Source organism: Melospiza melodia, chromosome 1 (genome assembly GCF_035770615.1).
Source record: "Melospiza melodia melodia isolate bMelMel2 chromosome 1, bMelMel2.pri, whole genome shotgun sequence".
Classification (NCBI taxonomy): domain Eukaryota; kingdom Metazoa; phylum Chordata; class Aves; order Passeriformes; family Passerellidae; genus Melospiza; species Melospiza melodia.
In genome coordinates this window covers 168,025,081-168,048,747 of record NC_086194.1, presented here as the reverse complement: position 1 = coordinate 168,048,747, position 23,667 = coordinate 168,025,081, and the positions used below count along the sequence as shown (strand labels likewise).

The 23,667-nt window shown below is 39.6% G+C and overlaps 1 protein-coding gene across 4 annotated transcripts in view; it reads left to right on the top strand.

Moving 5' to 3' along the window:
- Positions 1 to 23,667, top strand: part of FAM135B (family with sequence similarity 135 member B) — a 206,120-nt gene that overhangs the window by 153,904 nt on the left and 28,549 nt on the right. For all 4 annotated transcript variants that reach the window (XR_010030331.1, XM_063174595.1, XM_063174586.1 and 1 more), the window contains exons 8-11: positions 13,584 to 13,737; positions 16,384 to 16,433; positions 21,136 to 21,291; positions 23,342 to 23,415. Coding sequence is in view for 3 of the 4 variants with exons in the window: in XM_063174595.1 (XP_063030665.1) it covers positions 13,584 to 13,737; positions 16,384 to 16,433; positions 21,136 to 21,291; positions 23,342 to 23,415 (434 nt within the window). In the remaining variant the exon portion in view is untranslated. The remainder of the gene's footprint in view (positions 1 to 13,583; positions 13,738 to 16,383; positions 16,434 to 21,135; positions 21,292 to 23,341; positions 23,416 to 23,667) is intronic.

The following is a 23,667-nucleotide window of genomic DNA, read 5'->3' as shown; positions in this document are numbered from 1 at the left end:
AGAGAGCTGGTATAACACATTGCCAGAAGGTGCTTCTGTGAACTTTGTAGGATTTGTCACAATTGTGCAAAATAACAGCACTGACACAGCCCTTGTTCTGAAGGGATGGGAACTGTGAGGGCTGTGATATAAACCAATATTTGGGTAATTTGAGGAAGACTTTTGCTGGAAGTAATTCAATTTCTGAAGCTGTCAGGGCTTAGGTTTTTATTTTGTTCTCTTTGTTTACCTCTGTCTCCTCCGTGAGCATCAAATTCTTGACTGTGATTGCTTGCAAAACACAAGACTTGTTGGATTTCTCTTCTGATCTGGTTTGACAAAGACTATAGAAGTCAAAATCTTTTACTCACCTCTTTGGGGAAAAATAGAAGTCAATCATGAATCAAGTACAATGTCTGGGATATGCAGGAGCATTTGTAAATAATAATAAAAAATAACAGCCCTGTCAATAGAGACATGACTTCTTTCCACTTGCATATGAATCATAGGAACCTAGTTGGTAACACTTGTGGCTGAAGGAAACAATAAAACAAAAACTCTGCCTTGGTAACGAAATGTCAAGCTGCTTAAAAAATGAACTCATAAAGGTTGAAGTAATTTTTCACTGTCAAAAGACAGTTAAATATTTCCTCTTTAGCCATTGTTTGACATTGTTGCTAATGTTTAAATTTGCTAAGATGAGGAAAAGATCAGAAATAGTGTTGTGATAGTTTCATTTTTTATCTCCATTTGTGAACACAAAGGTAATTAACCAGTGTGCAGCAACTGCTCTGATTATAGACATTTCAACAGTGAATTCTGGGCAAAGCTCTCAATAAATAGATTTGGGTGGGCATGGTTGGCACTGCATCTTTTCCCTTCTTTGAGAGTCTGTGTGATCAAGAACCAAAAAAACCTACTAGAAACTTATTTTCAGATCGTACCTATAATTTCAGAAGTCAAGCCAGTGGTAGCAAAATGACAGGGTTCAGTGATCTTGGGCACCTGCTGTGGTAGCCTGGAAAGCAAATGGTGCAATTCATAAACTCCTTCTAAAAGGTACTCATGTCTATACTCTTGTTATTAAAATAATTCACAATTCTTCTTATGGCACCATACTGTGTTGTAAGACAGTAGATATATGTTCCCTACAACTAATTCCAGTGAGTGTTGGTAAAACCAATGGCCTAGCCTGTTGGATTGATGTGGAATATAGCCAAATAGACTTTTTTTTTTTTTTTAATGTATATGGCCTCTTCGAATTTTAGCTTTCCTAAGAAAAAGAAATATATTCTATTTCTTATTGTATTTCTATAATGCTTGAATAGTGGTCCTCAGATTTTGCTTGTGGCAGCATCTAGCTCATAAATGTATTTTCTACAAAATGTGAACAGAAAATGAGGAAATTCACCACCTCCTTGAAGTGAGACCTAATTTTTATCATCTCTTTCATATCCTTCCTGCATTTTTGTTGTGTCTGGTTCTTTATATATTCCTTTCTTTGGACAGGAGGATTCCCATCCTTGCCTTTGAGTCTTTCCTTCTGCATAAATGGTGCTCCAGTGTTTGAAGTAATTAAAATTCTTTCTCCATACACAGACATATTTGTAGCTGAAAATAGTTTTAAGAGAGTAGCAGGTTGTGAGGCTTTTGGGTCTTTTGGCATGAAATGGCAGCTTTGTGTGCTTCATGTGCTCAAGGTCTTCATGCAATTCAAGCACAGATTGTTGGGGAATTTCACATAGCCCCAAATAAATTTTCATTGGCATAACCTTCTGCATAAACAGAGCAAGTGTGGTTGCAATAGGGACATTTCATTAATGAGACTGTTCAGTGCATCCTGTGCTTAGGGATAGGATATCAGGATAACCCTAACCAGTCTGATTTCATGATAATGTGCTTCCTTAAAAATAGAACTCATCAAATATTTTATCACTTTGGTATTTAATTTTGAGGCAGTTCCTGCCAACATTTTGGAAAGGTAAAAAGGGACCCAAATTTCAGAAAGCCCGAATGGAACATCAATAGACAAGTGCAGGGAGAGTTGGGTTATTTCTAGAATCTGCCCGATGTGCAGACGATGCAATGTCAGCATTGGTTCTCCTCCTGTCCATTGCAGCCCACTGACATGACATTTTCCTAGAAGGAAAGGAACCCCAGACTCTGTGGTCAAAGACAAGGTGGTGTGACTGCTGAGTTGAGTCCACCAGCTCTGTGGGAAGCTGTGAAACAGGCATATACTGTAATACATTGGAATATATTTCCATATGAACATGCTCTCTGCATCCTAATGTTTATTGCTCCCTACATTAAATAATTGCTATGGTGTCCTGTGCTAAGTTATGACTCAGCGCGTGTCAATTTATCTAAATTCACTGAGAATAGGTGAGTTTAAGATATGATTTATTTTGTGTTTGTAGCTCATAATAAAATTGTAAAATGTTTGTTGTGGTGCTTAAGTGGCAGGTCTTGAAATGTGAAGTCACAAGGACTAGACAACTTACAATCACTAAGGAAAATGTCTTTGGAAAGGAAAAGAAAAAAACCAAAAGAAGGGTAATTCATTTCACTTTGAAGAAGGAAATACTTCTTTCTAAGTTGACTTAACATGGTTCTTTTTTTCCTGTTTGGGCATTGAACTGTAAAATCAATTATTCCTGCAGCTCTTGTCCTACGTGAACAGAGATCCAAGCCTGAAGTCACTTTCTGTCTGGCAGTGACTGTCAGCACATAATAGAGCCTGGCATTTCTAAATAGGAAGCTGCAGTCTTCATTGTTGCTTTTATTACATGAAAAGCATGTCAGAGTGACCATTTGCTTTGTGTCTGTGCTTCAGAAGGCAACACAGAGCCAAGTAGTTTGGTACATGCAGTTTGATAGAAGTTCACTGTGTTTAATAGCATATTCTGCCAAACACCATGAGAGAAAATTCACCTGCAAGAGAACTGAGTTTAATTTGCTTGTTAGGTCCACACTGGCCCACATGCATTGGAAAAGTGTCTTCAGCCAGCTCTTGTATCAGCTGTGGCCATTCTCTCCTGTGAGGACAAAATGAAACCTTCCCCTCCCTGCTCACCTCTCCACTTCCATCTCAGGTCCCTTCAGCTCCTAATTTTTCTTAAGAGGATTTCCAAGCTCACACAGGCCCCAAAAATACATGCTCTGGGGCTGATTGTCAGCTTCTTGGAGTCAGCAATTACTGCTGAGTGAACAATCCAAATCATGATGTCTGAAACATTTCTCCTCTCTGAGGGAAGAAAATACTTACTCTAATTCAGGATGCTCCACATTTTACCCCCCAGATCAAAACTATATGTATTAAAGTTTTTTTTTGTTGTTGTTTTTTTATTTTTTTATTTTTTTTAATAAGCACTGGTGTGGAACTTCTCTGCACAGCTCTGAATTATCTGCCTCTGAGCTTCTAGTTTAATTTTCTTCATACACAGCCCTTTCCTTTCATACACAGTGGAAAGCAAGCAGCATTTCTAGGGAATTGTGCATTATAAAAATGTTGAAGAGGGACTTTTTGCAAGCATGTGAAGTGATAGGACACGGGTGGCTTTAAGGTTAGATTTGGGTAGATTTTGGTAGTGCATTTTAATGTATATTTATGTTGGATAATTGGAAGAAATTCATTCCTGTGAGAGTGCTGAGGCACAGTAAGAGGTTGCAGGGAGAAGCTCTGGATTTCTCAGTCCTGGAAGTGTTCAAGGCCAGGTTTGTTGAGGCTCTGAGCAGCCTGGGATCATGGAAGGTGTCCCTGCCCTTGGCAGAGGTTGGGAATTGGGTGACTTTTAAGGTCTCTTCCAACTCAACCATTCTAGGATTCTGTAACAACAAAATTTGAAGTGGAGGGAATGAGCTGTGCTTCAAAATGCCTGTTTCTCTCTCTGTGCCATGAAGGGAGTCCAGGATGATGAGCTGAGCTGGACATGTTTATGGTCTAAATATAAAAGTTTTGCTAGATACTAATCTCACCACTCTTATGCAAGCAAACTGTGACATGTATTAGAGCTTTGGTCATTAACCCCTAGGTAATATAAATGTTTTTAAATAAAGCCAATAATAATCTATAAAATCCTGGGGAAAATAATTTATTTAGTAACTTAGCTTTTTATTCATATACTTAATATCAGACAGTTTACAGCAAGGATATAAAGAGAAACACCCTGGCAGCTGCTAACTTGTATAATTACACAGCAAAAAGCCATCTCCTCCCCAGCCAGAGCCCCAGCTGAGCACATCCTTCCCTGTTGCCAGGCATGCAAGTTGAATCAAAACATTTTTGACATTTTTGGATGTCCTGAATGCCAATTGTATGGCACAATTGTGTTAATATCACTGAGCAGGTTCTCCTTTTCCATGTGTGCGTGTTTGTACACAGAGGTGGGAGACACAAAGATGTTAACAAGGGTTCTTTTAAAAAATTGCTGTTTTGTGCTGCTGCCTGCAGAGATGAGTAATAACAAGGCAGCTCTTCAGCTAAGGGGTCCTTGTTTGATCACAGAAACAAGTGGATTTGCTTTCCTTATCTGTGAGTGGACTCTCTTTAATCAGAAAGGACAATATATTAAGGCCCTTTTTGACGTCTCCATGGTGTTATTTTTGGTTAGGGGATCAGAATTTGCACCATACGTATGTATGTATTAATAAATATGTAATTTAAAATTACATATAAAGATCAGCTTTAGATAGCTAAATATATATAAACATAAACAGTTATTTTTATATTTGGGGGGGTTTTCCCCATAAAATTGTAATTATTCAGTGTTGCTCTATCATCTCTTATGCAAAGGCTATCACAGTGTGCTTTGTGAATGTTCCCTACACAGACTTTAATTAATAATAATATGAAGATATGAACAAACAAGTCATTTTCAGAATAAGATGTAACAGAGGGAAATAAATGCACACCCAAATGGTTGTATTGGATAGGGTAATGTGGGAAATAGTAAAGGTAAGAAGATGTTTAGAAAGCTGAGAAAACAGGCCTAGCAAAGAGCAGAGAATTGGCTGCAGCTCCAAATCTGAATGTAAAAAAGTTACAATGGTATAGCAAGCAAGGACATTAAACAATAGCTTGAGTTTTAGGCTTGGCTAATATAGACCTTAAAACTGCAAGAAAATATGCTTAGCAAGATAGGAGAAGGTTTTAGGCTTAATAATGAAATATTGTGTATTGCTAACAGAAAGCAGACAAGCAAGCATTGTGTGAAGCAGGTGTATGTGTACTTTTAGTAACTGGCTAGAACAATTGTCTGTAAGATTTAGCAATATGCTATTGGCTAGAAAGTTTTTAAAATGTTCTGTAACAAAGAAATCTTTGGCTGCTGCTGGCTGTAGGTGAGCTTTGCCATCTTTCTAGGGTCTCAGCCATGTAATGAGGCTGATGCTGCAGTAGAAGCTCAAGGAAAGTACCCCGGGAGCCCTGTCCTGTTCATGAAAACAGCTCTCCAACACAGGGTGACATCAGGCTGGCAATGTAAATAACAATGTGAGATTCCGCAGGGCTCCACCCTTTTTCCCTATGCTCCTCAACATCATTAATATCTTGGATGCAGAACTTGAAAAAATACTAAGTAAATTTGTCAATGACACTAAACTGGGAGGAGCTGTTGAGTCCTTTGAGGGCAGGGAGGCCCTGCAGAGAGATCTCAACAAATCAGAGAAATGGGGAATCACCCACACTATGGAGATTAACGCGGGCAAGTGTTGGATCCTGCATGTGGGATGGGGAGCCTGGATGTACAGACAGACTGGAGAATGAGGCTGGAAAGCAGTTGTGGGACAGGACCTGGGGGTCCTGGTCGGTGGAAAGCTGGAGTCAGTAGGGCTCTGGCAGCCAGGAGGGTCAGCTCTGTCCTGGGGGCATCAGCACAGCAACATCAGCCTGGCAAGGGAGGGATTGTCCTGCCCTGCTCTGCACTGGGGCAGCCTCAGCTCCAGTGCCGGGGGCAGTTTTGGGTTCCACAACATAAGAAAGATATGAAGGTAATTCAGAGTGTCCAAAGAAAGGCTATGAAAATTGTGAACGGCGATGAAGAGAGTGAAGGGTCTAGAGAGGAAGACATATGAGAAGCAGTTGAGGACAAGGAATTGGATTCAATAATCCTAAAGCATCACTTCCAAGTCAGAAGATTCTATGATTCTATGATACATGATTCATACAACTTTTCTTGTGCCAGATGATCCAGTGCTCCTCTTAAAAGACGGATGCCTTGGGTCAGACACTGCTCTGACTTTCATGACACATTTTCCCCAGTGCTTAATTTACTGCTAAAGCAATGTTTTTGCAGCTTTAATTTTCTCTGTGGTGATGTATAACCCTACACATCAGGTGGAGGAAAAGGATTTTCCCCTTCTTATTTATCATAATCAGAATTGTTCAACAACTTCTATAGAATACCCTATATGTGCTTTTACATGAAGAGCCATTGTGACTGCAGACACTTCTGATGATATATAGGATGTAGCAGCCTCCTGTCACTAAGTTCAGCTTTTAAAGTGAGTGGGAAACAGACTTCAAATAATTGCATAAAAATTAAAAAATTGTGAAACTCCCCCTAAAATAAAAATCTGGGGAATCACCCACAAGAAACCAAAACATTTGTGCATGAGCTGAAGTCTTTTGGGAGGTTTTTTTGATCTTTAAATTCTAAAATATATTGCTGTATGAAGTTTTTCTTGATGAAAAATAAAATGAATAAAAGCCAGAAATTGTATTTTAGTTGAGAAATATGAGAAGTTTTTTTTTTTTTTTTTCTTTCAAAGTGGGTCAATATGAGACATTTGGAACATTGTCAGTGTTTTTTCTCGTAGAAGAACTTAAAGGGAAATCAGTGCAATCTGTGAAACACTTTTGCTTTACTAGAATGATATTTTTAGATGGTAATTTTCCTAAAAATACTTTCCTGGCCACTCCTTCTTCCTTGGCCAATTGCAAGTGATAAACTACAGCCTCCATTTAGAACAGTGACTTAGAGTCACTGACACAAATAAGACAAATTACAGCTGACCAGGAGAATTCTCTATCTGTTCAGAGAATGCTCTTTTTCAGGCTTGATGGCTCCTCATTTTTAAGGGTCTCAAGTCAAATACTTTCCAACTGCTAATTTTGTACAAAATGTAAATTATCACTGAACCTGTCACTAAATGTGACTGGAATGTCAAATATTTTTTCTACTGCGTTATTATCCCAGGGGTTTTAACAAAGTGGCTCTAATTTTTAGAGGTAATATAAATGTCAAATTGTATTTATGAAATACCAGCCTACTTTTTCTTACATAACAGATTTATTGAGAGGCATAACATAAATAGTTCCATATATTGTCACTGCCTTTCTAATTATTGCCTGTTATTGAAGCTTTGGATTAGTGTTATTAGTGTAACTGAAATAGAATTTAAATATAACATAATTATTTTACTTTTATTTTAGAACTTTGGATAATGAACCAACATATCAAATACAGACTATTAAATCAATACAAAAAAAGCAGTTTTATTAAGTTGATAGAATATGCACGTCCTAGTCCCATATTTCTATTTATCTTAAATGTTTGGTCCTCAGTTTTACTTTTTTAATGGAAAATGTTAATTTTCTCAGTTTTCCATAGCTGTTCCTCCTATAAGCATGGTGTCTACCTGTCAGTGGGTATAAGAGGAAAGAGATTTACAGGAACTGGCTTATGTGGGTGTCATCCGACCCTCAAGAATGTTCTGTGTTCACGCATCTGCTGCTGTCAGACAAAAACCAGAAATGCATTATTTTTCTGCCAAATAGGACCAAGATTTGTGTCCCATGCCTGCTATATGTAGTCTCTGGTTGCTCTGTTCAATAAAAACATTTGAAATTCCAAAACCAGGCTGAGAAGAAACAGTGTCACCACAGAATGGCATCCACAATCTGGCCTCTGTGGGCTTCCATATCTTTAAACTATGGGGTTTTTTTAGATTTGCCAATAACTTTTCACTGCCTGGCACAGGGATGTAAAAGATGTTTGTACTGATGAATGCATTAATGAGGGGGATTTGTTTGTGTTTGGCAGTTTTCCATAGCTGAATGGAGGTGTAAATATACATATACACACATGCAGAATCCTTAGGGGTGGAAAAGACCTTTAAGATTATCAGATGTCAACTCAGCACCACCATCATTTATACCATTAAACCACGTCCTCAAATGCCACATTCAAGGCATTTTTGAACGCTTCCAGGGATAATGATTCCACCACTTTCCTGGGGAACATGTCACTATGCCTGAAAACCCTTTTAGTAAAGAAATCTTTTTTTATATTCATCCTAAACCTCTACAATATCTTTATGTGTATACATATGGGTTTTTTCTATATATACCATTAATATTTATAAAAATATTCTTAGTCAATCCAAATGCAGAATTTTTCCTTTTTGTTGTTGTTGGTGGTGGTGGTGGTGATAGTTGTTGTTTTCCTTATGAAATATCATAGTCAAAAGTTTTTTATTTTCAATCATCTAGATTCTTTTTTTCTCTTTAAATTGCACGTAATTTCTGTCATAACAATGGCTCAAAAGACATTCTTTGCCTCTTCCATGAATTCTCTGAGCATTCATTTTAATGTATTTTTCATTATAACCTCTTTAGGACAATAGTAGTTTCTGATATGCAACCAGTTTCAGAAAATGGAATAAAAAACTTGTTCTTCTTCCACCACTGCTCAAGCACTTTCACAAATGAAGTGGAAGCATTAAAGTTTTAGCTCAAGTCATAACTATAATTTAATTTCCAAAGACCAAATAACCGAAAATCTCAGATCTTGGAAAACAGCATCTGAAGTAGAGAGTAAAGCCTTGGTCCTTGAGTTTGAAACCAGAATAAAATTTCATATTAGATAATAAAAATGGGCTTGCAGACAAATGGGCAGATGCAGAAACTACATTTATCTTGTAGTGCTGAGATTTGTCCCTCAGTTTCAAGCAGTTCTGTAAATCTTTCCCAGAAGCAAAAAAGGTAGGGTAGCTTTCTCTGCTACTGGAAAATGGTTGGAGACTGCAAAAGTCGCCTATTTAGTCTGGAATGGCTTTTTAGTACATTAAAATTCTTGCCGAGCAATTTGAATGTGAATTGTGAAATGTGTTGAGTTAGATTAAACATAAAGGGTCTCATTTACCAACTGTTAGTGCTATTGTTGAACGTTGCACATAGTTAACATAGCTCATGGAATTGCTTTAATACAAAACAAATACAAGCTACTTAATGTACATTACAAAGCATAAAATTCAGTTGGTGCCTTTTGATATTAGATAGGCACAGTGCGCAGGTAGTGAATACCTGCAAATTGTGCTCTGCATTTGAATAATGAATTGATATGAACCTTATTTGATGAAGGTGTTTGCTTTTTGCAAGTAATTTTTCTTTCTTTTTTTATAAAGGAAAAGTACATTTATAAAGCAATACAGTCTAATTATGGGAGGAATCTGTTGAGTGATAAGAGCATTGCACAGGGAACCTATTCATTTAAAAGGCTTGTTTACTTAAATGTATTCAACAGGGATATTGCAAAAATGCTTAGTTTGTTTGGGCTTGTTGATATTGAAGTCTATTTTACTTGGCTGGGTTAATCCAGCAGAAGACCAGCTTAGAGGATAGATGGGTAAGGGTCAGTGATGGTCCAGTGTTGGGGTCCAGCTTTGCACACCATGATCAAAGTGAACTGAAGCCTTTACATGTCCAAAACACTAGGCAGTAGTTTTTATCTCACTTTTCCTAGGTTTTTCTTTATAAAGTCATCTAGTGTGAGATCTCCCTACCCTTGGCTGGGGCTTTGGATCTAAATGATCATTAAGGTCCCTACCAATCCAAACCATTCTATGACTCTATGATTAATGATGATCAAAGTAAAAAGGGAAATGGAGAAATTAGACATATATGCTGAGGATTCTTCATGAGAAAAGATTTTCAGAGCTCTTTAGCTGGAGAGAGTTTATGACCTTTGGAAGAATTTGCAGGAAACTCAGGAGGACTACAAGGGTGTTGTAAGGTTATGCAGGGAGAAAATTAGAATAGCCAAAACTCAAGGAGAACTTAATTTGGCTACAGCCTAAAAAATACAAAATAAATACATTCAGAACAAAAGGATGACTAAAAAGAATTTTTGATCTATTTTGCCCTAATGATGTTAACACAATGGAAAAAATCATTTTGTGTCAGTATTAGTGGTTTCTGTGTTGCCATCCATCTTTGCTATCAGAGTAGCTTTAGGTCTTAAGTCTTGAAGTGAAATTTGTCAGGAATTCATGTGCTCCCAAAATTTTCAGAAATGGAAAAGGGCGAAAGCCAGAGATGCAATCTATCACTACAGACAGAGAGGGCCTTAGAAAAGGAAATCAGTGCAGATGCATTTTACAATCAGCATAGAAGAATCTGTCTACCTACAAAATAATGAGATTAAAATAACAGTAGGCCAAAAGAAATTAATTCAAAAGGCCATGAGAATCTCTACAAAGGAAACCAACATGTACTTTTACAATGTATATTACAAGCCCAGAGCAGCCATCAGGCTTTGTGCAAGGTGGCATTTTCAGCTTCAGTATGATTTTTTGGTTTAATGAGAAGTTTGCCTTAACTAGAAGCAAACCAATATTTGTCTTCCTGAGTCAAGAAAGCTGGAAAGCTGAGCACTTAGTAGCTGTTTAATGGGTCATAGCTGTTGTCTTTCCTGAGAGCTGTATTTTTTTTTTCCCTTAGAACAGCACATAACACATTTGTTACCAAACTCGATTTGTTACTGTTGTAGTTTGAATCCATATTTCAAGCTATTGGCAAGGAAATAGGGAATCACCTGAATAAATGCACAGAAGAGGCAATTAAAATAGCAAATGTGAAAGGTCTGCAATCTTTAGACCATCCCAAAAGAAGGCATTTCTTGACATTTCTCAGCTTACTGAACAGTGATGGATAAGCTGATTTAGCTGCAGCAGTTTATAATGGCATCATCTGATAGATGCCTGCCCTCTGGGGTCCCTGCAGATGAAGATGCACAGACCTTAGTTCACATTAGTTTAAACTGTCCCTGAGGTGGGTTTAATAATCTCTGTAATGTCCTGCTCTATATCCTGTACATGTGTGACAACTCTGAGAAGAAGCAGAAGCAATCCTGTGAGAGCAGTAATATCTTTAAGTCACTGAAGAACCAGAAATTTGGAGCTTGTCACCTTTTTTTCTGTCATGCTCACTTTCCACCTCGACAAAAACATTTTTCAAATTAGGATGGATGTTCCCATTAGACAACAGGGTTTCAAAGGCAGTTGCCATTTAATAGAATTTGATCAAAATGCTTAATGATATGTCCTCTCACTCATGCACAGCCCAGCCTGGCCTGTGCAGAGCAGTTCCTCTCGTGCAATGGCATTCTCAAAGCACTGCACCTCTGTTTGGCACAGACACGCTTCCCAGATGGGACAGGAAGAGAAAAGAGAGCTTGGAACAGTCTTTGCAGTTCTCTATTCACACAGGTGTACCATCCACATCTTTCAGTAATTTGAAAAAAGTTTGCATTGCAATGGAGAGAAAAGCTGGAGAAAATTTTACTTGCCTGTTGGGGTTGTACTCAGTGCTCCTAATTCTTTGTCTGCCTTTTAGAACCTGTGGTCAATTGTCCAGTGTAAATCAGCTGAGGACAAATTTGAAAAAGCACCATGAGATAGGAAGACAAATGCTAAAGAATTCAAAACTGGACTAATTGAATAATATTTTAAACATTAATTCATGCACGTTCTAAGCCCACCTGCAGGTGCATTTTTCTATTACTTTTTATATTTAGACTATAATCTATGCCAAGGAATGGCTGAAAATAGACCTATTAAAGTGTAGTCATGCACAACACTACGTCACAGCATTCACATAAACTATGAAATTAACTCACTTTCTTCCTTCTTCTCAGCAGTGTAGCATTTAAATGCCAGGCTAATTTTTGCCTAAAAAAAATCAGCAGTGGATAATAAAGGAGAGCATATTTTCACGACATTGTGCCATTGTACACCAATCCACTTCCAATTTTCTCTTGTTTTGAGCAGCATTTCTTTCTGCTCCTTTTTTGTTTTGGACATGGTGAGAGTAAAAAATACCCGTGCTGAGGCTGGAGATTATGAAACCTTTGAAGAACTGCCAACTCTGTCAATTATAATCAACTGTTTCTCTGCAGGTCTAGAGAGCAGTTCTCTTTGTGCCCACCACAGAATTGTAGTTAACTCCTTGAAGATTGGCATAAGAAACTGCAGGAAGCATCCTAGCTCAGGCCAAGATTTGCGAAATACAGGTTTTAGGGAAGTCAAAGGTAGAAAAACACAGGAGATGTGCTGGCACGTGGTTCTTCTCTGTTGCTCCTGGAGATGTGCAGATTTTGGGACTGTCCAATGGCAGTCAGCACCTGGCTGGCCTGTAGGAATTGTATTCTTATCCTAGCAGTGATAAGCAGTGGACTAAGTTCCAAATTGTCCATGTTTCCCAAACTCAGGAATTAATAAATAATTTTGCTTTCAATCTAAGCAGTTCAAATTTCAAATATCAGTAATTTATAAACTCATCTTTTGACAGAAGTGAAAACTTCTGATTTATGTTGCCCTAATGAAAACTCAGCTAATGTTCTAAGCCTAAAAGTGTTGTTTGGGAAATATTTGTGGTGAACATGCTGTGATCTGTCCTGTTCCATTCTCCCACAAGGGCTACACTAACACAGACGTTGATCCTGGAGCACAGAGTGGCTCATATTTGTTATGGGGTAGCAATGCCAGCTGCATTTGTTCACTAATGCAGATTACAAGGCACACCATGCTACTATCAAGCTGTAACCTTTGCAGGAGGCAATAAGGAGGGAAAAGGAAAGCGAATGTAGACATCTTTATAGTTCTTTCCACCCCTCCTCACATCTTTATAGCTCTTTCCACCCCTCCTCCTGCAGCAGAGAGGGTGTTTTTCACACAGGACTCTCTGTTTTTGGGGGAAAGACATTGGCTCCAGAGTGGGACACGTGGGAGGATTTCTCTGTTGGATTGTTTGGTCTGAGGGTCTTCTCATGTGACAGCCTTGCTAAGACCTGATAGTTTTATTATGGTTTGGGCAAAATGAAGATGTAGAATGAGACACTCTTGGATTAAACATCTTGCTAGCTGGCTGGCTGGGAGGTTGGGATGGTTAAAATCTCTCTTTGGTGCCATCTGCTTGATTAGAATTGAAGAATCATGGAATGGCTTGGGTTGGAAGGGACCCAAAACACCATCTAGTTCAAATCCCCTGCCATGGGCAGAGGCACCTTCCACTAGACCAGGTTACTCCAAATCCCATCCAGTCTGGCACTGAACAGATCCAGGGATGGGGCAGCCACAGTTTCTCTGGAAAACCTGTGCCAGGGCCTCACCACCCTCACAGTAAAGAATTTTGTTCCTAATCTTCTGTCTAAACCTACACTATTTTAGTTTAAAGCCATTACCCCTTGTCCTATCTCTATATACTTTTGTAAAAAGAGATGAATGACTCTCCCCAACTGGATTTTTGTGGAAACTTGTCACAGAAATGGAGACCATGAATTTTAATTTGTCTACTTTATTTTCTTGATACTTTTGCTATACAGGGCAGCTTTTATGTCCCATCTGAAAATTGTATGCAGCATGCATACAAGTGGCATAAGGATCTCTGTCTTCTGCTCCTGAATGCTCAAAGGGGTCTTCACTCATACTACACCCTCATAATGAATGAAATTCCTGATTTACCACAGCTGAAGTTGGGTAAGTGAAAAATTGTTTAAAATCACTGAATATTTTACAGTGCTGCAATTTTAAACACACATATTTTAGTACCAAAATTCTTGGTCTGTTCAGAAACTTTAAGGGATTTTCATCTCTGTTTTCTGATTAGTGTTTATTTTTGCTGTTAAATATGACTGAATCCTCAAATTATGTATATCCTTTCATATGATGTGGCCTAATGTATAGATGAATAGAATATTTTGATACAGTTCAGAATATTTGCCTTTTGGTGATTTTTGGCCTCAACTGCATTTTTAAAAGTGTAACTTCTAGTTCTGTATGGCCATGAAATCTTGGGAAGACTCTTAACATATCTTTTCCCTTGAGAAAACATTTTTAATAATTGAAAAGAAAAACCTGAAAGGTTATACAAGTGGATTTAAGTTACACTCCCTTCTTTGTAACTCTCAATATATTCCTCCACTGTCAATTACCACTTGCTCTTCAAAATTATTGTGATTTTCTTCTTAATTCGAATGTTTAATAGATTTTCTGGTTTTTTGGCAGAAGGTTTTTTTGACTAGTCAAGCCTGTTAGGTCTAATGTGCATGTGCTGGCTGGCTGGATTTACAGGATGGAGTTCTGGAATTTGTGTTAGGTCATCTTTGTAATGACAGCATGAGGTCCTATGAAAATGGGGCTCAGCCATCTCACTCAAATCCTGCTGTCTCACCTGTTTACTTGAATTCAAGGAATGTGCCTCATAATTTCATATCTGTGTTTTTGTATTTCTGTGCTATGCAGGTTTTGAAGTTAAGAGTTTTGTTACATTGCAGAGATAATTACATTAGGAGGGTTGATTGCATTGGCCAGCAGGTTTTAAAAGGGAGTAAAATTTTCCAGTATAATCCTTGTATATAAGAACTATCAAACACAATGCATTATGCTTCACACACGTGTGGACTTGATAGATCCTACTTTCCACTTCATCTCTTGTCCCTCAACATATATTTCCCTTCAAGACAGTCTAAAAGTCATAGGTAGGTAACATAGTGTGTTATTCAATCCAACTACAAGAGAGAGAAAAAAAATAATCAAAAAAACCCACCATTTTAATTTGCAGCTTCTGATCTCTCAGACAGAATACAAGCAACAAATACAAGCTTCAAAACAAAACAAAACTGGATCTTGGTTGTAGGTATAGATAACAGAGGATTTGTGATTCACCCGGACAGAGTTATAGGTTGTGAGATGGCAGAGCTCTGCATGGATGAGTGACCACAACTCCATGACCTCCCCAGAGCTTATGTTCTAAACACCATTTTCCTGGTTTTGAAATGAATTCTGGTACTGAAGCAGGCACTTCATTTGCAAAGGTACTTCTTAAATGCATGAAAACTTGCAAAATGCAAATACCCTTTTTAGCCTCTTGAGCAGAGTGTTATTTGCATCATTTTATTCACAGTCTGAAAATCTACTGAAGACTTGGTTTTAAGGCTCATCTTCTGACACCTGCTGCACAAGTCAGTGAAGTTATGGGGTGTAAGATTCATGCAGTAAGATGAATAGAAATAAATTTTTGTATATCTGTCTCCTTACATTCATTGGGGTGAAACACATCCAATTAAAAATATGTCATCTGACACAGGTAGTGCTTTGAATTTGGGATGGCATAAACCGTACCTTGTATTTGCTGTATTTCTCCACTGAGCAGGGGAAGAATGTAAATGGTTCATCCAGTTGTAACATCTATGTTGGTCATATTAATCTCATAGGTTTTTACAAACGATTAAGATAAATCCAAGAATATAAATCTCTGCAAGTTTTCTTAATTATTTTTCCCTAGCTTCCTAAGTAGTACATGTAAAAAGAAAGTAGCTTACCTTAGACATTAAAAGTGGGAATGGCTATTTTCCAAATTTTACCAGCTCAGATTGAGTCTTTTCAAGGCACAACTCATCGTGGTCTGTCCTTTCCCATTTGTCAGTGCTAGCTGAGAAGAGACATTTGGGAATTGAGGAGGGCATTGGTCTGTGAGTTGTTTTGCTTTGTTCCTGCTTTGTTTCTTTATGGACACCATTGGAAAGTTCTGCATTGCAAAATGAGGCTGCTGAAGCTGGAGAATTGATTGATGTCCTCCTTTTCCTGATAGATTGTGGTGCATTTAAAGCAGAGTGTCCCTGTGCTGGATTCTCTCAGGACTAAATCAAAACACTGCTGCTTGCAGTGGTGAGGTAATTCCAACTTCACAAGGCAGTACAGAGATGCCCAATATTTTACTGGTCAGGAATTTGATGTTGATACACAGCCCTCTGTAGCACACCAGGGACAACCATTCCTTGCTCATCATTTCTTCAGACTCTCTATTCAGTTCTACAGTTGGCCATAAATAAAAGGCTAAAAATCAAACTTCTAGTACAAGAGAGTCAACAAAGAGTCAAATTCTGCTGTCTTTGTCACCAAAACCCTAACATTTTCTGCTGGTTTAGTGGTCCAGATTGCACAAGCAGAAGTTGCACCTGCAGGAGTACAAAGTGGGTTATGGAGTGCCCACACCCAAACAGAAACTTGTCTATCAGGAAGAATACCAAATGGCTGACTTCTCTCATGAATAAACAGCAGAGGATTAATATTTCACATCCACTGTTCTCAAACCTGATGTCTTTCTTTGTGTTTTCTCCCCAGAGGAGCTATCTGTGGAAGAGACAGTATCCCAGCTTTGTGTGGAGCTGCAGGTATTTCCTTCATCAGAACCTGCCCATAGGTTTTTCAAGTCCATTTTTCAAGTGCACTGAGACAGCCCAGAAATATATAAGAGCAGGAAAAAAGGGAATTTGGTGCCATCAGAAAGTTTGTTTACTGTTTCTCTTCCACCAACTACTTTGCATAACTTTGATTAGTTGCTTATAAGGTGTTCCTGTCACTGTTAACAAGACACCAGCTGGATTATTCTAGCATGCTTCAGTGAGCCTACCCTGAGTATCAGTATGACAAAAAGATATTTGGGGTAGGTTGCAATTATAGGTTTTCTGCTGACAGGAGAAAAAGTACTTTGGCAAGTTGCTCAACCATATATTTTCAAATACAAATACCTAAATGTATTTGGAGGATCATGGGAGGAAAAAACTGATTTTGGCACAGAAGTGACTGAACTACACTCTTGAACTTGCTCCTGCCAAGTTTATTTCAAGTGAGACAAAGACAAGTCATCAATAATGCCAGAAAGAAATGCAAGTGCCATCTGATCACTGGAAAAATCAGAGATTTCATATATTTTATTTATCATAGGATCATAGAATCATTAGGTTTGGAAAAGACCTCCAAGATCATCAAGTCCATCCTTTGACCCAATATCACCATGCCCAGTAAACCATATAAATAATGTGCCACCTGCCCATTTTTTGAACAATTCCAGGGTTAGTGATTCCACCATTTCCCTGGGAAAGTGAATTTGATAACAATTAATAGAGGAAAGATGAGTCTAAACCAAATGAGAAGTCCATTTACTAAATTGTGACCAAAGGTTTGTCAGACATGGTTTTAAAACTGCTTCAAATGATAAATTTATTCGTTTTAAGTCCTGACTTGGATACTGTGAAGGAAATCTGATTTCACATAAAATTGATTTAGAGGAGCATAACTTACTGACTCATCTCTACTAGACTTAGAAGTTGTAAGGTTATGGGACAGACAACACAGTCTAGAGTCTCCTTTGGACTAAATTTTAGTGCAGTAAGACACAATTAGAAATTCCTTCCTTCCTTCCTTCCTTCCTTCCTTCCTTCCTTCCTTCCTTCCTTCCTTCCTTCCTTCCTTCCTTCCTTCCTTCCTTCCTTCCTTCCTTCCTTCCTTCCTTCCTTCCTTCCTTCCTTCCTTCCTTCCTTCCTTCCTTCCTTCCTTCCTTCCTTCCTTCCTTCCTTCCTTCCTTCCTTCCTTCCTTCCTTCCTTCCTTCCTTCCTTCCTTCCTTCCTTCCTTCCTTCCTTCCTTCCTTCCTTCCTTCCTTCCTTCCTTCCTTCCTTCCTTCCTTCCTTCCTTCCTTCCTTCCTTCCTTCCTTCCTTCCTTCCTTCCTTCCTTCCTTCCTTCCTTCCTTCCTTCCTTCCTTCCTTCCTTCCTTCCTTCCTTCCGACACTTCCTTCCGACACTTCCTTCCGACACTTCCTTCCGACACTTCCTTCCGACACTTCCTTCCGACACTTCCTTCCGACACTTCCTTCCGACACTTCCTTCCTTCCTTCCTTCCGACACTTCCTTCCTTCCTTCCTTCCTTCCTTCCTTCCTTCCTTCCTTCCTTCCTTCCTTCCTTCCTTCCTTCCTTCCTTCCTTCCTTCCTTCCGACACTTCCTTCCGACACTTCCTTCCGACACTTCCTTCCGACACTTCCTTCCTTCCGACACTTCCTTCCTTCCGACACTTCCTTCCTTCCTTCCTTCCTTCCGACACTTCCTTCCGACACTTCCTTCCTTCCGACACTTCCTTCCTTCCTTCCTTCCTTCCGACACTTCCTTCCTTCCGACACTTCCTTCCTTCCTTCCTTCCGACACTTCCTTCCTTCCGACACTTCCTTCCTTCCTTCCTTCCTTCCTTCCTTCCTTCCTTCCTTCCTTCCTTCCTTCCTTCCTTCCTTCCTTCCTTCCTTCCTTCCTTCCTTCCTTCCTTCCTTCCTTCCTTCCTTCCTTCCTTCCTTCCTTCCTTCCTTCCTTCCTTCCTTCCTTCCTTCCTTCCTTCCTTCCTTCCTTCCTTCCTTCCTTCCTTCCTTCCTTCCTTCCTTCCGACACTTCCTTCCGACACTTCCTTCCGACACTTCCTTCCTTCCGACACTTCCTTCCTTCCTTCCTTCCGACACTTCCTTCCTTCCGACACTTCCTTCCTTCCGACACTTCCTTCCTTCTTTCCCCCACTTCCGCCACTTCCGCCACTTCCGCCACTTCCTTCCTTCCGCCACTTCTTTCCTTCCACCACTTCCTTCCTTCCTTCCGCCACTTCCTTCCTTCCTTCCTTCCTTCCTTCCTTCCTTCCTTCCTTCCTTCCTTCCTTCCTTCCTTCCTTCCTTCCTTCCTTCCTTCCTTCCTTCCTTCCTTCCTTCCTTCCTTCCTTCCTTCCTTCCTTCCTTCCTTCCTTCCTTCCTTCCTTCCTTCCTTCCTTCCTTCCTTCCTTCCTTCCTTCCTTCCTTCCTTCCGCCACTTCCTTCCGCCACTTCCTTCCGCCACTTCCTTCCGCCACTTCCTTCCGCCACTTCCTTCCGCCACTTCCTTCCGCCACTTCCTTCCTTCCGCCACTTCCTTCCTTCCGCCACTTCCTTCCTTCCTTCCGCCACTTCCTTCCTTCCTTCCTTCCTTCCGCCACTTCCTTCCGCCACTTCCTTCCGCCACTTCCTTCCGCCACTTCCTTCCGCCACTTCCTTCCGCCACTTCCTTCCTTCCGCCACTTCCTTCCTTCCGCCACTTCCTTCCTTCCGCCACTTCCTTCCTTCCTTCCTTCCTTCCTTCCTTCCTTCCTTCCTTCCTTCCTTCCTTCCTTCCTTCCTTCCTTCCTTCCTTCCTTCCTTCCTTCCTTCCTTCCGCCACTTCCGCCACTTCCGCCACTTCCGCCACTTCCGCCACTTCCGCCACTTCCGCCACTTCCGCCACTTCCGCCACTTCCTTCCGCCACTTCCTTCCTTCCGCCACTTCCTTCCTTCCTTCCTTCCTGACAAACTCAAACATTTGATATCAGTAAACTGGACAAATCACAATCACACACCTATTCCTAAGATGACTTACATTAATAATACATTTTGCTTGAAGACTGAGCTTTCAGTTTATGATGTAAGAAACACCTTACTGACTTAACAAATAAAAAATTAACATTGACATACAGCCCATAAAATTGGATGCCATAAACAAAGTAGTACCCTGACTCTGCAAAGAGAAATGTTTGAGTAGGATCTTTTGTTTCCCAGTATCCGCCTGACTTTTCCCATACCAGAATGGGTCCTGGAGCTTTTGCCATTTTGGACAAGTCATTAAAATAGGGAAGCATGCAAACAATGTAAACACAGTGACAATATCTGTTCTATGCACACACAGTTTTTCTCTGCTGCTCTCGCACACAGACAATTTGTTTTTAATCATGGTTTAGTTTGCAGTGTCACCAACCTGGAAACTACCTGCATAATAAAATGTGAAAAATAAGCAAGCTTTCAGCTAGAGTGCAGTCCTAACCACAAAAAAAAAACAAAAAAAAAAACAAAAAAACAAAAAAACCAACCAAAAAACAAAACCAACAACAACAACAACAAAAAAACCAAACAAAAAAAACCCAAAACAAAACAAAACAAAAAAGCCTCAAAAAACAAAACAAACAAAAAAAACACAACCAAAACCCCAGTGAATAATATGGAGGTAAAATGTAATGTCTGTCTCTCATTAAAGAAATTAACAATCTGACAAGTTAAGAGAGCTTGGTTTGTTCAGCCTGGAGAAGAATCCAGGGAGAGAATTTAACACCTTCTATTACCTAAAAAGGCTACAGGAAAGCTGGAAAGGGATGTTTTACAAGGACATATAGTGCTAGGACAAGTGGGCATGGTGTTAAACTGACAGAGGGCAGGTTTAGATTAGATATAAGGAAGAAATCCTTTATTGTGAGAGTGCTGAGACACTGGCACAGTTTGCCCAGAGAGGTTGTGGCTGCCCCATCCATGGAAGTGTCAAAGGCCAGGCTGGATGGGGCTCTGAGCAGCCTGGGATAGTGGAAGGTGTCTCTGCACATGGCAAGGAGCTGGAAGAAGATCTTTAGCCCAACCTATTCTACGTTTCTATGATTCTCTGAAATTGTGAAATGAGGAAGTTTGGCGTGCAGAGACTTTGCTTTCTTGCAGTGCTTTAGCACAGAGCTGAGGGCACACAGAGACCCGGAATGTTCTAGTGTGGGACATGGGCAACAGCACACTCTGAAATGTCTGTTTGCATTATGTGTTGAGGACACAGTGCTTTGGTTTGAGGTTTCTTGTTATGTTCCCCCACAATCACCCATCTGTATTCTAATGTGACGTGGCTGACGGGGCTCCTTTGCTAACAGAGTCTGGCCATGGTTTATTATTTCAGAGCATTCAGCACCATCTGGTGGATAATTTGGAACCCACACATTTTAGGTTTTTTTTTCCCCAGTTACTACACCTGCAGTAAAGTGTCTGCAAAAAATTCCCGCTTCTTGCTCTCTGACTGTATAGCTGAGACCATTTGCAGTAAAATATGTGATTTTAAAGAGAAAAAGAAAATGTCTCACCAGCTTTATTTAGGGTAAAATAACTGAAATTGGTAGCTTTAGTAATAATATCGCTAAATCAAGAGAAATTTTTCTTGTTGCTTTTGTTCCTAAAGGGACTTAATCTGATATACTAACTGATTCTTTTCCATAACATCTTTGATCTCATAATTTCCTTTCTGTCCTTCAGCTGCTGAACAATCCAGAGAACATAGCAGAGAAGATAAGCAAGGACCTTGCCTGGCTTTGCTCTCACCTCCTGGCCCTGTGGACCCAGTTCCTAGAGGTGGCCACGCTCCATCCAGAAGTCACAGCTTATCTGACTCAGGAACATCACATGCTAAGGGTAATCTTAAAAAGTTAAAAGCAAGTGCAGTAATGGTCACATCTTGATAAACATTAGAGGTTTATTTGGATGCATATTTCCAATCCAATTCTGCCTCTATGATTATTTACATGATATGGGGTGAGCACAACAAGAGTTGAAGAGGAGGGGAAGAAGAGGTGAAACCCAGGATTTGAAATTACAGATTTCAGTTTCTGGAATGAAGATGGTTGAGTTTGTGTGACCCAGAATCCTACATAAAATGAGTAACTTTGAACACCAGGATTAGACACAGAACAGCAAATGTGTGGGAAGGGGTATATGTCCTTATATCCATAAATCATAAACATTTGATTTTAAAAAAAAACCCAAACATCACAGTGACAAAAAAAAATACTATTTCATTTTAAGTGGTTTCACAAAACTACCAGAAGGAATATAGATTTGTTTTCTTCCCTGATATATATATAGCTATTTGCCTTTCTCACAATGAAGTGCATACAGCAAAATATTAATATTGTTGATGTTGAAATTGCTTCTTGTACTTGGTAATAAAGAAGGCACAAAACCACTTGTCATTTTAGCAAACATTGTCAGATCTGCTTATCTGATTAGTTCAGCAAGTGTTCTGTCTTCCATCAGGACGTTCTTGGTTATTGACCAGACACCAGCTCAGCACATCACCTGAGCTGAACTCAAAGTCTGATCTAATCATCAGAGCAGGGACAGTGGAGGAAAGGGCAGGATTCACCTTGCAGGCATGAGGAGTGTGCAGGGAAGATATTGACACCTCAGCTCATGCTCTGCTCCTGTCAGTCAGTGGAGGTCAGAGTGACCAGAACAATCTCCTCTGGAGCTCACAAAAATGGGGCATAAAATTCAGGTGGAGGTGGCTGAGTGCCTGGTGCTGAAACTCCTCTGGTTATTCTGTGAGGTCTCCCTTGACTCTGAGGGGACCTGGGTAGTTTTCAGTCAAAGAACCCAACTTGGTGTGTTCCCAGCTCCAGCAAGGTGAATCTCAGCCCCTGGGTTGTTCCAGCCTTGACTGATGCCAACTCGGTTCTTGACCTTTGTCAAATTACATAACTTTGTATGCTCTGGTTCCTCCCCATATAAACTGTGTGTAATTACACTTTTTCACCTCTGTAGAATGGTTTGAGAGCCCTAAATGGAAAGTCCTACTGTTAAGACACAGTCTTTTTGAAGGAGTGCTCATCCTTTGTTTAGTAAGGCCATTTGCTGAAGTACAGCTGGGATTTAGGGAAATGCTGAGACGCTCTGACATATGCTTTCCACTGCCATTTTCTGTCCCTGTAACAGAGGTCACTTTTACAATTATTATTAGGAATGTATGGGCTGCAGTTTAACAGCTCAGTACATTTGATTGCATATTATGCTTGATTCATTTAAACTCAAAGCTTATTCCAGGGCAGATGACAGCCCTGAATTTTTAATAGCTTATTTCACACTCTGTGCTCTGCCTGCCACTTCAGATCCATGGCTCTTTTGTAATTGATTGTCCAACACTGAACATACCTAATACCCATGAAGGGATTTGAAGAGCTCTCAGTTTGTGAGCATCATGACATAGGCAGGTGTGTTTCTACTGTGATAGGGCTCATTCTCCTCTGGGCTGACATGTAAGACTTCCTTTGCTGTTGTGGTAGTTTGAGAGTCACTGTGGATGTTCCCATAGAAGAGATGATAAATTACGAATTTTTCTAATTTAATACATCACTCCACCACTGCTTTTGCACAGTGGGAAAGGAATAAATCTTCCCAACTTTAACAACACAGGTGAAAATGGTAAATTTGACAGCTTTAAGAAAAGTAGTTAGAAGATGCTGATAACCAAACTTTGATTTATTGTCGAGGGAGTCTTACCCTTCAGCAAAATATGCTACAATAACAGCTGCTTTGTGCTGGGCTGGGAAAATGAAGCAGAATTCAACTCTTTTTTAATGTCAGCACTAATGAATCTGGTCCTGGCAGTCAGTGCTGTGCTCTTAGACTGATGGCACTTGTCACCTTTCAGCAGATCTTAGGTTTAATTTGTGCATCTCTCTCTCAGGTGAGAAGATTCTCAGAAGCCTTCTTCTACACTGAGCACCAGAAACCTGCTGTGCTCATGTTCCAGGAAGGCCTGTAAGTAAACCATCAACACTCCCCTATCTCTGGAATTATTAAAAATTTACTTTAAAATATTTTGCAGTCAAGAACAAGATCTTTTTCTGTAGAGTGTGAAGGAATTTGGTTTGAGAGAGGTCATTGGATCTGTTTTAGCTCCATATTGTAAACCCATTGAAATGAGTTTCAAAAGCGACTGATCAGGCTGGCCCCAGAAATAATTAATTTTAATTTCTAGCTACATAGATATATATATGTATATGTATATCT